This window comes from Notechis scutatus, chromosome 1, assembly GCF_049901735.1.
Source record: "Notechis scutatus isolate UNSWTSFEM ecotype Mainland chromosome 1, rNotScu1.2, whole genome shotgun sequence".
Taxonomy (NCBI): domain Eukaryota; kingdom Metazoa; phylum Chordata; class Lepidosauria; order Squamata; family Elapidae; genus Notechis; species Notechis scutatus.
In genome coordinates, this window is record NC_142009.1 from 126,863,347 (window position 1) to 126,879,969 (window position 16,623).

Genomic DNA, 16,623 nt, shown 5'->3' on the forward strand with positions numbered 1-16,623 from the left:
CTGAAAGCAAACTGGTAACCAGTGAAGCTTGCACAGGAAAGGTATCACGTGGGCATAGTGAAACATGCATATCATTGCCAATGCCACCGCATTCTGAACCAGCTGAAGCTTCCAAGTAGTCTTCAAGGGCAGCCTCACGTAGAGATCTTGCAATAATCAAGTTGTACAGTGACTAGGGCATTAGTCACTGTGATTAACTTCTGTTTTAGAAAAGAATGCAATTAATGCACCAAAGACCACAGGGAACCTACAGATGATTCCAAATGCTGTTGGTGGAAATAGATACATCTCAGTACATCTATATGATACTTCTGCTTCATTAACTGCACTGGTTAGTGGATTCAAGATGCTGATTGTCATCTACAACAAAACCTCACATAGATTTGGATCTGGTTATCTATGGGACCTCCTTGAATTTCTCTGCTGGTCCTGTAAGACTGTTATAATGGCATTAAAACTTGATTTTTGAATGGGTGACGTGTCATGGTATTTCATAATTTTGCTTTAATGATTAGGATAGCTGAAATGGCTTGTTAGGTGTTTTCCCATAGCATTGTTTCATGTTATATTTTTGCAATCTGTTTTCATTGAATTTTTAGTGTAAGTCAACTTTAGTCTTTCTAATTTGACAGCTCATTTGTGGGGAGGTAGGGAGGAAGGGATATAAGGCAACTGTTTTTTTAGTAACTACCACATGTTACTGTACAAGCCATTTCTTTGGCATTATACAGGTAGCTCTTGCTTAATGATGGAAATTGGGACTCAAATAGCCATGCATTATAAACATGATGTCATATGACATACTGCTTAGCAATGGCAGTCCTCAGTTACCGTTATTAAGTGTGGAGTGCATAGGTTGTAAAGGGAGGAGCTCATGTAATTGCAACTTCTCAATTCCTGCCAGTTTCCCCATTGACTTTGCTTATTGGAGGCCAGCAGGGAAGGCTGCAAATCACAATCACATGATTGTGGGATGCTGCCATCCTCAGAACTTGAAGGACAGTTGTAACTAGTTCAGTGCTGTAGCTGAATGAATGGTCAATAAGCAAGAACCATCCATATACCAGTATTACACATTTTTGATATAATGGAAACTTTCTATATGGAAGGAGTTAATAACATTTTGGTTGGATTCACCTACTTAGTAAATATAAAGGGGAAATGCTGTTGAAGAGCAAGATTTACTAAGGGAAATCCTTGATATGGCTTTCTTAATGAGTAGGAGGGAGAAATACTGTAGCATAAAAGAATCTTTTCCAGAACAGAAAAAAATGGGTCATATGAGAAGGAGCTATTTTCCAGCTGCTGCAATGATACAGAAGCGCACACTTGATTCATGGGATTAAAGGTGAAGAATGCTGCAAAGGGCAGGGAAGGAAAAAAGACTACAAATCATAGTGAATGGAATGAGGATAAATCCATAGAGAGAAGGCTAGTGTGGACAGACATCTGAAGTAGTCCTAGATGTATTTTAAGGGGGGGGAAACACTATTATAGAACTTGGGAGTGACTGGAAAATATTTAAACTTTAGCAGGCACCGTGCTCATTTGTAAAATGTAAGCATGAAATGCAAAACGATTATCAAAATTATACGGATAGTCCTTGACTTACAGCCATTTATCTAGTGATTGTTTAAAATTATAACAGCAGTGAAAAAAGTGACTTATGACTGGGTTTTACACTTATGAGCCTTGCAGTTTCCCCATGGTCATGTGATCAGAATTAGAACACTTGGCAAGTGGCATGTATTTATGACAATTGGAGTGTCCTGGGCTCCTGGGATCACCATTTGCAATCTCCTAGCTGGTTCTGATAAACAAAGGCAATGGGGGAGCCAGATCCACTGCATGATTCACTTAATAACTGTGGCAAAAAGATGCAACTCACTTAGCTGCCTTAAGCAACAGAAATTCTGGACTCAATTGTGGTAGTTAAGTCCAGGACTACTTATAACTGTAACCTTTGCTTTAAATAGTGGTGTCTTGCTGAGTCCATTAAAAAAATATTTTGCTTCAGCTCTTTAACTCATTTTTTCTGCAATACTATTACTATAGAAGAAAACATATACATAGATTAATAGATCTCCCTATCCATAAGGTAGAGAACACAGCATTTATGTAATAATGCTTGTTGTAAGACTGTCCAAAGCGAAGTTTCTAGCAGACTTCTTATCTTGCAATTTAATTTCTTCTTGTTACCATTTAAATTGGAATTGTAATGGTGGGAAGGACATTTTGATGCTGACAGTAGTGAATTGTCATGCCTGTTAAAATTGTCCTGGTTACTTCGGCATATCAGTACAGCATATCCAGTATATGCTCATCTTCATTGGCAATAGTCAATTTCAGATATTCTGTAGAGACTGTTGATATACCTCCCTTTCCCCAATTCAGGAAAATATAGACAGCTTTGACTCTGTGGCATCATTGGTGTTCTCTGAGCTTGGTTGTTTTCTTGCAGACATTTTGTTACCAAATTAGGGAACAACATCAGTGCTCTTTGACTCTTTTCATATCTGTAACGTATCTGCATATGCCTGCTTCGTATTCCACCATTGTATCCCCAGTCCATACTTAGAAATAGTAAATTGTGCCCCTAAAATATATATGAATGTGTGTATGTGTGTGTATGTACACACACTCTCTATCTCTCTCACACACACATTTATTTAATAAGGCATTCTGTCTATTTTACCAGGATTAATCCTGCAACTTTTATTTTAAAAGAACACTTTAAAGCTAGACTGGTTTACAAAATAATTGATGTAAACATCTTAGTAATATAAAAATGATTTCTAGTAAGATGGTGACATGTATTTGTGAGCATCCTCTAATAATTTTAAATTAACATTAGTTTTGTTTCTCTGTGATTTATCTAAGTTTGTCTTAAGTTATTGCATAATGTATGCTAGTAGCAAAGAATTGAGATAAATGTACATACTGAATGAATACTGTTGTGCAATACATTCTATATATGAAGATCCTGGGGAAGAAAGTCCCACTAAATTTAAAGTGTGGATCCATGCACATAGGAATATGTTGTAATGTGATACAACATGTAGAATGCAAAGGTGGTCTATATATGTGAATATTGGTAGTAAGTTCTTTGGGTTTTCTTAATTTAGACACATGGCAAAATTATACTTATTACAGATATAGAGGGACAAAGTTGGTAATAGTTATATCAGGCATAAGATTAATAGACCAGACAAGAGAAGACAGTGAAGCATTAGCATGCAATATCATCCATGTTTATTCAATAGTAACACCCATTGGCTTCAATTGAGCTTATTATAAATATGTATACACAACTGTCTTTGGGTTGCTCCTTTCATAATCCTAACCATGGCATGAACATGATCTGGTAACTATTTTTATGTGAGACATCCTTATGGCTTACTCCCTATCCACCACAGAGATAATTTAATTGGTTTAGATCAGGGGTCTGCAACTTTAAACACTCAAAGAGCCATTTCCCACAGAAAAGACCCATTTCCCACAGAAAAGAAAACACCGGAACCTATAATTTAACAACCGATGTGACTGGGTAGGCACGGGCAATTTGAAGTTACTCACTCCCACCCAGTCACCTCCCGCTCTGGAATATGGAGCGAGTCTCCGTCCCCCACCATCACCCTTACTTTCTCAGGCAAGTCGAGGAGTGACAGGGAGGGGCGGGGAGGGGCCAGTCAGTGGTGGGATCAGCTGACAAGGAGCCGCAGCAGAGGGCCGAAAGAGCCGCAGGTTGCAGACCCCTGGTTTAGATGTTTCAGTTTAATATTGAAGCTCCACAGACTTATTATAAACTCATGAGAGAACTAGAAGTCAAAATAAAATGTGTGTTTTTAGTTTTGTAATCAAAGAAACTATTATTACCCTCTTTCTTTTTTTTCAGGTAGAGAATTCAGAGATCTATACTAAATTGAGAAACAAATTACAACTTTCAAAATGCTGGAAGAAGATTTGGAGGTGGCCATCAAGGTGGTTGTGGTTGGAAATGGAGCTGTAGGGAAATCTAGTATGATCCAGAGATATTGCAAAGGGATTTTTACAAAAGACTATAAAAAAACAATTGGAGTTGATTTCTTGGAAAGAGAAATGCAGTACGTATCTAACAGATGGCAGTATTATTTGCTCGTTTTTAGGACTGGATTCAGTATATTTATAAGTGCTTTTCGGAAAAAGTCTTTTGCATAAATGTGAACATGAGGCATCTGTATTCTGCTGTCTGTCTGCAGAAGTTCCAGAATTATTAACCTGAATAATAAATGCAACATTGCTATAGTCTGTTAGAAGGAAAAAGCTATTTTACCAATAGTGGTAAGATGGAGTAGCAATATTGTAAATGTGACAAAGAGTTATAAACATTTATAACACTGAATGACAGTGATTTGTATGGAACATGAAGAGTCCAATATAAATAAATGGATTTTAAAAAAACAATATGTCTAATTTATTTCAGTCCACAAAGTACTTTTATTTTCTCTCAAAGCAGAGGAAAAGAAAAGGATATGGTATAGTTAGATACGGTTAAATAAGTTTCAATTTTGGAGTTAGGCTTCAAGTAATTTGCCTCCAAACCCACTCCTACTACCTTAGTATATTTAAGTCCTCCTAATTCTTTGCCAGTTGTTTCTCAATTAATGTAGTATTTTGTGCCATACCCTTCAGAAACAGTACGTCTGTAGCTAAAAGAATTGGAAAAATGAGGTAGTCTGATGTGCATGAGTCCATATCAATGGAAATTCAAGTCTGTTTGAAAAACAATGGGATTACTGAAAGCCATTTTGCTAAGTACTTTTTTTAGATTACAAATTCCTTGTTCTTTTTAATATGCTTATTGATACGAATATGTATTTTTAGAGTCAATGATGAAGATGTCCGGTTAATGCTATGGGATACAGCAGGTCAAGAAGAATTTGATGCAATTACTAAAGCTTATTATAGAGGTAAGAAAAAAAACCTGTTAATATAAAGACTCTGGTTTGTGGTAAATTTAAATTCTAGTAGCATACTTTTTAAATAATAATCATCATAACAGGCCCGCACAATTTCATTTCTAGTTCTTCAACCAGAGACCTGGATGACTCTTCCACCACCAGCAGGAGGCTCTAAGGGATGTTTCTTCCACCCACTAAATCCAACAAGTCCCAAGACTCTTCTAGTAATAAATAGACCAAAAACACCTTTCCTTTCCTGAGTTCAGAGCCAAAGATTGTGTTTTGCCACTTGCATGAAAGAATAACCATATACACACAGTCAAGAATAACTTTACATGACAGTAACTATTGAATTCACTGGGAATGAGATCGGTCAGTTTCCTTATGCCTGATTCACAAGTAACATTTTTCACACTTCAGCACGTTACTAGACATTTTATCTCATTTTAAATCTCTGCCTCTTTTTTATTTCTTCAGGTTGTTTCCCATATTCTTTTCTTGTCCTAAACATTTTTCCCATGTTGCCTCTCTATCAGTTCGACCAGGGGTGTCAAAGTCGCGTGGTCATAGCGTCATCACGTGACATATCAAAACTCCCCCCCCCCTTCGCCGGGAGTTTGACAGCCCTGGGTTAGACCATGTTTACATCAAGCTAAGTCTGCATGTCTATGCTTGCACTCACAACTCCTTATATACTTTTCTAAACCGAGATTCATTTTTTTTTACAGTTCTATTGAGATTTCCTCATAAGCTCTCTGCTGTCTGATAAAAACCTGTTCATCCCATCCCATCATCCTCTTTCTTCTATTCTGCCTCTGGCTAATTTCCACTCCTGGCACCTACATTCCTAGTCTTCAAGTTATTTTCATATTTCTGACGACAAGCTCTTGTACCAGATTCCAGTAGCTTTAACTTATTTACCCACCTTCAGTGCAACCTTCCTTGAGTCACACATACAAATCTTTCACTTTGCTTTAATAGTGTAACCCCTTTTCCCAGGACTGTGCAGCAGCGGTCCGTAATGGCCGCCACAAAGAAGCTGGCAGCCGGGTAAGAATGCGCAGGAGGAAGTGGAGAAAGTGATTGAGAGGAGAAAGTTTTTCTTGGCTCCTAGAACTCTAAGACATATTTAATAAAATTCCTGAAAAGTATGACTTTCTGAATAATACCTGCCAGAAGAGGAAAAAAAGCGGCTGTTTGAAGGTGCTGAAAGGATAGCTTTCCTCTTTTCCTACGGAATAAATAACTGGATATTAAGAAACCTATTTTTAGGTGGAAATTGGTTTTAAGCGATGAGTGGGAAGAGAGAGGATTAAAAAGAAAATATTTGTATGCTAAGACTTTGTTGGAGCAGATGCCTTAAGGATTTGAAGACTAGAATATATTGTAATAAGATTTTAAACAGATTTGGACTTTCTTTCTCTTTGATTGATATTACCCCAGAAGGAGAAAGTGAGAACTCTGCCTTGGTTTGGACTGATTGATAACTTTGGGACTGTTTTATCTTTTTATTTTCTTTTGAATATTCTGGTTGTTGTAAGAAGAAAGAAGGAGAAAAGAAAAGAAAAGATTTATAATGGCTCTTTCTGTTGAGGAACTAAGAAAAGAATATGAACAAGCAAAAAAAATGGTAAAGATGGTGTGGAAGAAGCTTTCCTTTTCTTAGAAATGGCGCTTATTAATTATCAACAAACATTACAACAGATGAAGACAGCAGAGGAACAAGAAAGAAAGGAAGGAGCCATCTTTAATGAATCTCAGAATTTGATCCAGAAAGAAGGAAGAGAGAAAGAAAAGAAAAGAAGAGAAAAGAAGAAAACTAAAGGATTTAAGGACTTAAGATCTACAAAAACATTTAAGAAAGGGAAAAATAAAGTGCAAAACCAATATGATGATAGTAAACAAAGGGGAAAAGGAATACGACAGAGAAGGGAAGCCGGTAAGGCAGAGGCTAGAAGAAGGGGGTAGAAAGGTTTGTTGGGAGAAGAAAGAAAGGGAAAAGGTGGAGAAAAGCTACAATGTTTTGAAACTAAATGGAAAAAGGAATTTTTATGGATAATGGATAAAGTATAATTTTTTTAAAAAAAAAGATTTTGCAAGGTACATAAGATGAGATGGTAGTATTGCAATGGTTTAAGAGTTGATAAGAGATTAAAATGTTAAAATGTTTAAAAATGTTTGGCTTTAAAACTTAATAATAAGAGAGGCTTAGAATATTGTTTTAATTAAAGAGTTTAATAAAATTATGGTATTGATGTTATTATAAAATTTTTTATTATAGTATTTTTTTAATATTTGGATTTATTGTCTAATTATGCACTTAATTGTGTTGGATGTATTAGTTAGATAGAATGTACCAAGCAAAATCTGATTGGGTGTTAGATATTATTTTAAAGATTAATTTGATTAACCTAGGGGGAGATAGAAAGGCATCATACTCTGATTAATGATTTCAGGAGAAACTGATTTTCTTTTTTTTCATAAGGAATGAGACAAAGGGATAATAAAAATGGACAAAAGATACAAATATAATGATTCAAACTAAGATGATTAATTAAGGTAGAATTAAGAAGTGTGAAATATGTGGAGAAGTTAATATAGAAGGCTTAGAATGGTAAATAAAATAAGTAATGATATGTAAGATGAGCATGAATATAATTGAAGTCCATGAAGAGAGAGACACCTGGGTCCAAGTTACTTTCTAAAAGATTTTTTTATGTTTTGTGTGTTGTGTGTATATGTGTTTTTTGGGGGAGAATTAGTAAAAACTTGTAGAAATATAGAATGAGAATAATGGTAACTAAGTCAGAAAGAAACAGATGAAATAATAATAATGATATTGAATAAGAGTAAAGAGAAGTAAAGAGAAATTGAATAAGAGGTTTTGGTATGTTATATGGAAATGGTTTAAAACAGAATCATAATTTATCTGACTTGTTAAATTTACAATGGAAAAAGGTGTAAACATGTAGTGAATAATGATAATTTGTGTGTTTTAAAAATTAATAAAACTTGTTTTAAAAAAAAAAAATAGTGTCAGTCCCACATGTGACTGCTACCAAATTCATATTTGATATTGGTTCTGAATCTTGCCAAAGCCTAAATATAACATTTATTCATCTATCAAATTTAAAAACTGCCCATCTCCCTCACAAAGGGACCCTGAGCAGTGATTATGTTCATAAACAGTAGTGATTTCATTTTAGGGATATTGAAATTTAGGTTCTTTTGTTACCTCTTGAAAATAGGACTTAGGACACAATCTTACCTCTACTTATCTGAGAGATGTAACGAATTTACTTCTGAGTGATTTATATGTAGGGTTGCATTGGTAAATTATTATCTAATTATTACCTAATACAGATTAATCTCAATTTTTCAAACCATTATTTTGATGAAGCAGTTTGAACCTTTTTCTCTGACATTAGGATGATTATGAACTGCTAATTAATCCAAAGACTCAAAAATGTAATTTCATACTTTTCTGGAGCATTTTTTACCAGTGGGTCATGTATCCTGGGGTTACTGGGAATCAGCAATGGAATACCACACATGCCCTATCCCTGTTAAATACATAACCTAGCTACTTTTTTATAGACATTAAATGTTTCCATTACTGTTATAATGTCTTTCTTCTCAGATTTAAATAAATTCTTACGTTTTTAAAACTGTATTAAGTACACAGGTTTCTTACTGATCACAGTATAAGAGAAGCTGCTCAGAATACAGTAAGAATGCTTCAGAGTATCAGGTTTCATACCCTTGGGCACCTGGATCAAATGTAATGGATGGCCAACTCATATAATACTAAGCACTAAGGTTTATTTTTCATCTTCAACTATTTGTCTCCTAGAAGGGGTTCCTTACATGGAAGTGGTTGTATAAAGAAATTAAGGATTGAACCTGAGAACCAGGATTCCTTTTTTTTATATATATATTTCATGTTTCTAGACTCTTCATCTCCCTCAGAACAGGGAGTTTTATAAGGCGAGTGGCCTTTCTCTATTTATTAATTCATCTATTTGTAAAACTAATTTTTAAAATGCTCTTTTTATTGCTTAGGCCAAGTAAGAGCAAACTTTTAGTGGCTGGAGGTCCCATTCAAAGCAATTGAATTTGAACTGGCCATAATGATTGGGATAGTAATAGAAAATAGAAATAGGACATGTTTTCCATACCTCCCCCCATTTTAGGGGGAAACCAGTTTTCCTGTTGCATTTCTCCCTTTTTTATTTAACTATGAATTATTTTGTTATGGCTATTTTACATTTGAATTTAAACTACACTGCAGCTGTAGCCATAGAGGATTTGGGGTCTGCAAAAGAAGAGGGTACAGTCAACCTTATATAAATGTGTCTTAAGTTATATAATAAACTGCCTGTCCCACACATTCCCATAGGGTGGGCATGCTCCAGGTTCTCTCTTTAATCTTTGCCATCTCAAGGGACTTAGGAAGCATGCCTTTTCAGAGGTTTTCCTTGTGCTCTTGAAATATTCCCCCCCCTCCCTCCCCAAGATAGGCCCGCCCCCAAGCCTGCTGGGCTTTAGAAAGACCTGGCCTTTTTTTTCCAAGGCATCCCCCAGGCACTCAGATCCAGTTCAAGAGAGCCCCCTCTTGGTTAGTGTTGTCATTGTGTTTGATTGATATTTTGTATTTCCAACTTATATATTAAGTTTTAAGGTTATGCTGTTCTTTCGGTTATTTTTCTGTTGCATACTGATCACGGGACACTTTTGAGTCATGTTGCCTTATCAGTTCCATAAATCAATACATTTATCCAACATATTTATCCAGTTATTTATTATGTATCTTTTTTTGGGGGGGGCACTATCACTGAGCATTAAATTTATTTCTCTTATTATTATTATTTTAGGAGCCCAGGCTTGTGTGCTTGTGTTTTCAACCGTTGATAGGGAATCTTTTGAAGCAATTCCTACCTGGAGAGAGAAAGTTGTATCTGAAGTCGGAGAGATTCCCACAGTTCTTGTTCAGAATAAGATTGACCTCCTGGATTGCTCTTGTATAAAAAAGTGGGTGCTTTCATTACATTCTAATAAACAAATCTTTTAAGCATCATTGGTAAATTTAAGAAGACATTCACCTTGATACTTGTATGAACAAACTACATACTAGATTGTATGCTGTATTGCCATGCTGCAAATATTGTTTTAAGCTAAATCTGGGTAAAGATAAAATACCAAGACATATAAGTGCCTTGTAGAAAGGGACAGTGTAAAGCCCATATGCTTCCTGTGAGTCTGATATATCTCCACAAGCATCTAAACGAACATTTTGCTTTATTTTAATTGCTACATACAGTAGAACCTGAAAGTAAGAGAGAGAACTCAGTTCCCCATAGGAAGATTTTTCCATAGGATCCAAAGAGCAGCAGCTGATAGGCAAAGAAGGCAGTGACTTAAAAAAAACAACAAGCTTTTGGGAAGAGAATCATTTGGGGTGGCAGAAAACTGGAAGAGGTATGCAGGCTGGTGAGCTATGATGTAGACAGGGTTTGAATTATTGAAGAATGATTGTTCTTCTAAAGCAGGGGTCTCCAACCTTGGCAAATTTAAGCCTTGGTGGACTTCAACTCCCAGAATTCCCCAGCGAAGCAAAGCTGGCTGGGGAATTCTGGGAGTTGAAGTCCACCAAGGCTTAAATTTGCCAAGGTTGGAGACCCCTGTTCTAAAAGAGTAGTGTTGGCTGATGTACCTCAGATGGACTGGGGGAAAATGCACTGTGGAAATGCACTGTTGCTGATTCAAGAAGGGTCTGCCTAGTTAAGATTTGTGAGTGAGAGGGTCTGAGGACACAACAAGGAGGGTCCAAGGACCACTTTGGAACAAAACTACCTAGTGCAGAGCCCAAAGAGAAACAGAATAAACCCCCATTCTACCAGACAAAAAGTACTGCAGCCAACCTAAGGGAGGGAAGGCCATCCATATTTTTTACCTTTTTCTTAGACCCTGTGTCAACTCTAAATGGAGGTAATTAGAGTCTTTAGCACTAGAGACATGTACATACATGTTAAGCCATTATTACAGAATACTTATATATGCAGGTAGACAATTCTTAATCTGTATGCTATTCAGTAGCAACCCTCCCCACCCTTTCCAAGACATTTAAAAAGTCAAAGTTACCGGAAGGTAACAGCCAAACAAACCAGGTAATCTACTTGTAAATATAATTCTTGCCAAGAAAGACTGCAAGAACCAAAAAGTAAACACTATGGGAGGTCTTAATGAAAGAATACAAAAGAAAAGACATCAAAAGACATCTTGCCTCAAATCGTATGAACTCATGAAAGTTCTCCCTGCGCTTTTCTGTATCTGTTTTTCACAATAGGAACAAAACTGATTGACATTTCTTGAGTGTTAAGTCTGGCACTCTCAGGAAATAGTTTGGCTCGAATGTTGCAAAAACTAGAGAATTTAGTTTCAAATGCAGTATTTTAAGAGCAGTGCAATAGGAGGATGTTTTATGGCTTGCTTTTTACAAATGCAAGATATATGACTTTATTGTAAGTCCCAATTTTACTTAAGTCCTTGTGCTTTCTCACAAGTGCAGAATCCGTGTGTTTATTCAACACTCATTCATTGGTGCAGCCAGGAATTGATATATATATTTGAATATCAATGGATGCTTAATTTTTATGCAGTTCCTATTTATTTATTTACTACATACTTTCATTGCCCTATGAGCAGGTTTTTGAGCAGATCTTGATTGGTTCACCAATTTAAAATTATGAAAAACTAATATTTACACCAAATACTGTAATTTCCGGTCGTTTTTTTTTCTTTATAATTTTCATTAGGCAACATTTTAAATCAATGTTAATATTTTCTCTCACCTTTTTACTAAGAAAATCCTTTCTTTTAACTGCCTTTTTAAATCTACTTCAATGAAGATTATCAACTCAGTTCAGTTTGCATTAATGCATTCTATTTTACTGAAAAATAATTGGTGTCTAAAACAACACTTTCCATTCCAATAAACAGTGAAGAAGCAGAGGCGCTTGCAAAAAAACTAAAATTAAGATTTTATCGGGCATCTGTAAAGGAAGACTTAAATGTAACAGAAGGTAAGGTAGACTTTTTAATATTTTGGTTAGGTTAGTTTTCTTTTCTTTTTCAAGCTTAATTCCTGTTTCTCATTGAAGCAACAAGCCTTTTTCAGTTCTTGTCTCTAGAATCCGATTTTCTAAGTTCAAAGAATCTCTTTTAAATTGACGAACTTTGAGACAGTTTAGTCTTTGTGGATAGTCTGAAATGCTGCAATCTTGAAATATATTATTATTATTTGTTAATTGCAGATCAGCTAGAAGTTTAGATTGTATATTTTTTAATCTACCTGTTTACTTCTCAAGGACCGTGGATAGTCATAATTATTATTGTTATATTTTTATCCCACTTACTTATATATCTATGCATTTATGTATGATAATCAGCTTAAAGCTGTGAACATACCTAATACTCCTATCTTCTATTTTTCCCACAACAGCCCTGCAAGGTGGGTTGTGCTAGGAGAGTGACTGGTTCAAAATTTGGTTAAAAAAATAAAAAAAAACTAGTTCTATGGCTGTGATGGCGAACCTACGGCATGCGTGCCACAAGTGGCACGCAGAGACATTTGTGCTGGCACGCGAGCCGCAGGCAAACTTACCTCACTGCACATGTGCGTGCCTCATAGCTGATTTTTCTGCTGGTTTCAGGCCTTTTTTGGCCTCCCAGCAAGGCTTTTCAGGATGCATAGGCCCATTTCGTCATTTCCTGTAATACCGGAAGTGATGAAACAGGCATATTATTCGTCCTGAAAAGCCTTGCAGAGGCTTTTTCCAAGCCTCTGGGAGGCCGAAAAAGGCCTCAAACCAGCAGAAAGATCAGCTGTGAGGCGTAGTGCAGGTAAGAGGGTGCAGGGAGGATTCCATGCAGGGGGAGCATTTCATTCTAGGTGCTGGCATGCTTTGTGCGCGCGCTAATGCGTGCACAATTTTTGGCACAGGAGCCCAAAAAGGTTAGCCACCACTGTTCTATGACAACTAGGTTTCATCTGGTACTCCTTATAGTCTCTGTGCAATTGCATATGGAGGGTAGGATTTGTGTTATAATCCAATTCAAATTTTATATATTCCTTGACTATATACTCTGTGCAAGTACAAAAGTTTTGTGTGTTTGTGTGCCTTTAAGTCAATCTTGACTTCTGGCAAGTGTCTGGAGGAGTCCCTGCAGTTTTTTTGGCAGCATTTTTGGAAGTGATTTGTCATTGCCTTCTTCATAGGGCTGAGCGAAAGTGACTGGCCCAAAGTCAGCAGCTGGCTTTGTGCTTAATTGGGGGACTAGAACTTACAGTCTCTGGTTTCTAGCCTGGTGCTTTAACTACCACACGAAACTTGCTCTTAGCCACAAAATAAAATGAAAAATTATGTTATTTGAAAATGGAAAATACTCTACTTTCCATTAAACAATGCCCTTCTGGGGGTGGCAGTTCCAAATTTTTGACCTGGAAATGCTGTTTCAAACCACCTCCAAATCATGTAATTTGCTTCCAGAAACTACCCAGTTGCTCCCAGAATGGTATGTTCCAGAGAGAGAACAAAATGTCTTGGAATCACCAACCTTGTAGTTCCACAAATAAAAAATTTTGAGATTGAATTACAGATGAATAATTTGTTTTTGATAAGATGAACTTAAACTCCAAGGTTTAAGAAAAAGCTAGAAAAAGCTTAATTCCTAGGGAGATATTTTCAGTTTTTCTTGACTGGGTAAGACTGGCAGGGGCTGAGAGCGATTGCTCCAAAATATTTGGAGAACTGAAGTTTGCAACCTGAAAATATTATTATAATGAATGAAACAATGTTCTATTGAAAATGCAGGTTTTACCACTGTATAATTAATATTCTATGAGCTATATAATTACTAACAGAAAAATACAATATTCATCAGACTTTTCTGTCTTGACTTCAAAAGGTTGTATGCATTTACCTGTTTGTGTGTGTTCGTTTATTCATTACTAGCTTATATAGACTGTTGTTGCCACTTTTAACATGTTAAGTAAGTTTGAGTTTATAAGGAAACTGTAGGCTTTACTAATAAAAATACATATTTTCCGAAGGCCTTGATATTTTGTATGCTACAGTTTTTAGATATTTGGCTGAGAAGTACCTTCAAAAACTTAAGCAACGAATAATGGAAGATCCAGAAGTTGTACACACAAGTAGTAACAGAATTGGTATGTACAGTTGCATGCTGCAAGCAGATAGTATTGTGCCATTTTACTTTTGTAAAACTAATCTTTGGCCACAGTATCAAAGCCTAATAAATAATAAATTAAAGCTAGCCATTTTCAGTTCAGTTTAGTTTATTTTCCGCTGATATTATCAGAGTTTTACAATGATGTAATTTCGACTAACTCATGGCAGAAATACTGATGAAGAGGTTAAAAGCAGCTTGCTATTTCTTTAAAAATACTATTTCTGATAAAAATAGTATGTAGTCTCACCATAAAGCATTTCTTACTTTGATTTTTAAAATATCAAGCTAAGGCTTATTGAAGTTCTAGTTCTGCTTTAATTGTACAGTTACAGATCTGACACAGTTAAAAGATTGCCAGTTGCCATACGTACAACTCTCTTTTGTGCTTTAATTTTATATAGGTGTTTTCAATACGGCAGGTGGAAGTCATTCTGGCCAGAATTCCAACTTGCTTAACGGAGGAGGTGATGTCATCAACCTTAGGCCAAACAAACAAAGGACCAAGAAAAGCCGAAGCCCTTTCAGCAGCTGCAGCATACTCTAGAACTGCAAATCATGGTCTGACCGAGTTGTTTAACTGATGTCCTTAAGGAACACAACTGGCTGTAGAGGTGTTTTTATCAGTGCTTTAGCAGAGTTGCACACAATGGACCTACACTGATAGGGAATAATACTGCTGTTTAAATGAATGACTCGTAATGGCAAATAGTGAGATCCCAAGAGGGTCAGAAATAATACCATTGGCCATGCATTCATTTGACATTCAGTAAGACAACTTTCTAGTTGAAAGGAATGATGAATTAATATATACAGTAGGTTTCATTTTAAACAAAATTTGAGCTGAAAGGCTTAAATAACTTGTTCGTAAAATAGTTTTTCTATTTGTTAGATCCTGTGGCTCAGAGGCAGAGCCTTAATAATGAAGCAAAAATTAACAGTTTTTAAAACAGTCCAGTATATATTTTGGCAATGTTGGTAGTGCAATATTTGTATGACTTATGAAACTTAACTGCAGTGTGTATCTGCAGAAACATCTTCAAAGACTCAGGTAGCTAAACACAAATTAGGTCTAGGTCGAAAGTTTTGGCAACAAAATAAGTTGTTTCACAAATTCAAACATTTTTTTTTTCTAATGGTACTGGCACATTTCAATTTTCTCTACACTGTGGGCCTTAACTTTTTTTATTGTACTGTGCCAAAAAGTAATGTTTATGCTGCTATATGTCTTTATTTTAGTCAATTATTATCAGACACACACAGTACATTCTAAATTATAACAGGACAAGTAAATGAGAAATTGTACGACCAAACAGAATATAGCAAGTTCCTTTTAAAAAAAAATCCTCTATTCATTTACATCCTTCATACGTTCTTAATGAAAAATACAAAGTGGGTTATCAAAAGATTAAAGTGCGTCTTATATCTAATGTGCATTCCTATTTAAGGCCCTTTTTCTTTTTCTGGTATTAAACGATGTGCCTGTTTTTGATGACATTGTGTGAATGTAAAGTTCCTGTCTTAATCTCTGTTTACCTAATACCGAATTCCACCAGATGAATGGAACTTGCTCTAAGTACACATGCACAGATCTCGTTGCTGTTCCACTGATGCTAATGTACCTCCATGTAATATATTTAGGTTCGGGATGTTTAAAAAATGAAGTCTTACATTACAACATTATTCATAAACCTTTAACCTTATTTTCCCTGATGAAATATGCCTCTACAATATTGTTTTCTGTTTACAAACTATTCCTGCAGTATTTCTGTTAGAAAACTTCTGCTAGCAGCTAATTACTCTTTCTAAGAAATGTTGAAATATCAATAGTTCAGGAGCATAATTATATTCAAGACCAGAGCTGGAACTCTGCCAGCCTGATTACAACATTCTTTTTCTATATGAATATTATTTTACATTTTATGTCTGTAAACACTAAAACATTATACTTAAAAGAGATATTACTTGTCCAAAAGTTTGTATCTTGTATTTTGGAACAGGGTTCTTACATCCTGTTAATTTAATTATAATCTAAAAATAATTACATTTTTCCCAGTGATTACTTGGCCTGTTGTGTACTGAACAATGTACCAATCCTCATGCTTAAGTAACCATTTTCATTGTTGGCAATGAGATGGGATATGAACAATAACCCTTTTCATTTTGAAAAATCGGACCAAGTTTCTTCCTTTAAACAAGTCTAGTTAGTCACTAGGTGACTATATACAGGTCCAGATTATATTTGTGTTGCATTATGGGACAAGAACACAGACATATTCAAAGTTGTTCATTGAAAAAAGAAACATCTTGGTTTAAATAAGTAGGTTCTGCATGCATGCTATTTTTATATGGAAAATTTTACATTAAATGATAGCCTTACATGTTTATATTTGTGAATAAGACTCTGATTTTATTTTTTGGGGGTTGTTAATAA

At 35.6% G+C, this 16,623-nt stretch overlaps 1 protein-coding gene across 2 annotated transcripts in view; it reads left to right on the plus strand.

The window, feature by feature from the left end:
- Nucleotides 1–16,574, plus strand: part of RAB23 (RAB23, member RAS oncogene family) — a 19,505-nt gene extending 2,931 nt beyond the window's left edge. For both annotated transcript variants that reach the window (XM_026665235.2, XM_087945413.1), the window contains exons 2-7: nucleotides 3,896–4,103; nucleotides 4,864–4,949; nucleotides 9,815–9,971; nucleotides 11,940–12,022; nucleotides 14,077–14,169; nucleotides 14,594–16,574. In XM_026665235.2, the coding sequence (XP_026521020.1) occupies nucleotides 3,949–4,103; nucleotides 4,864–4,949; nucleotides 9,815–9,971; nucleotides 11,940–12,022; nucleotides 14,077–14,169; nucleotides 14,594–14,736 (717 nt within the window). In that variant the 5' untranslated portion in view covers nucleotides 3,896–3,948 and the 3' untranslated portion in view covers nucleotides 14,737–16,574. The remainder of the gene's footprint in view (nucleotides 1–3,895; nucleotides 4,104–4,863; nucleotides 4,950–9,814; nucleotides 9,972–11,939; nucleotides 12,023–14,076; nucleotides 14,170–14,593) is intronic.
- Nucleotides 16,575–16,623: the final 49 nt, after the last annotated feature.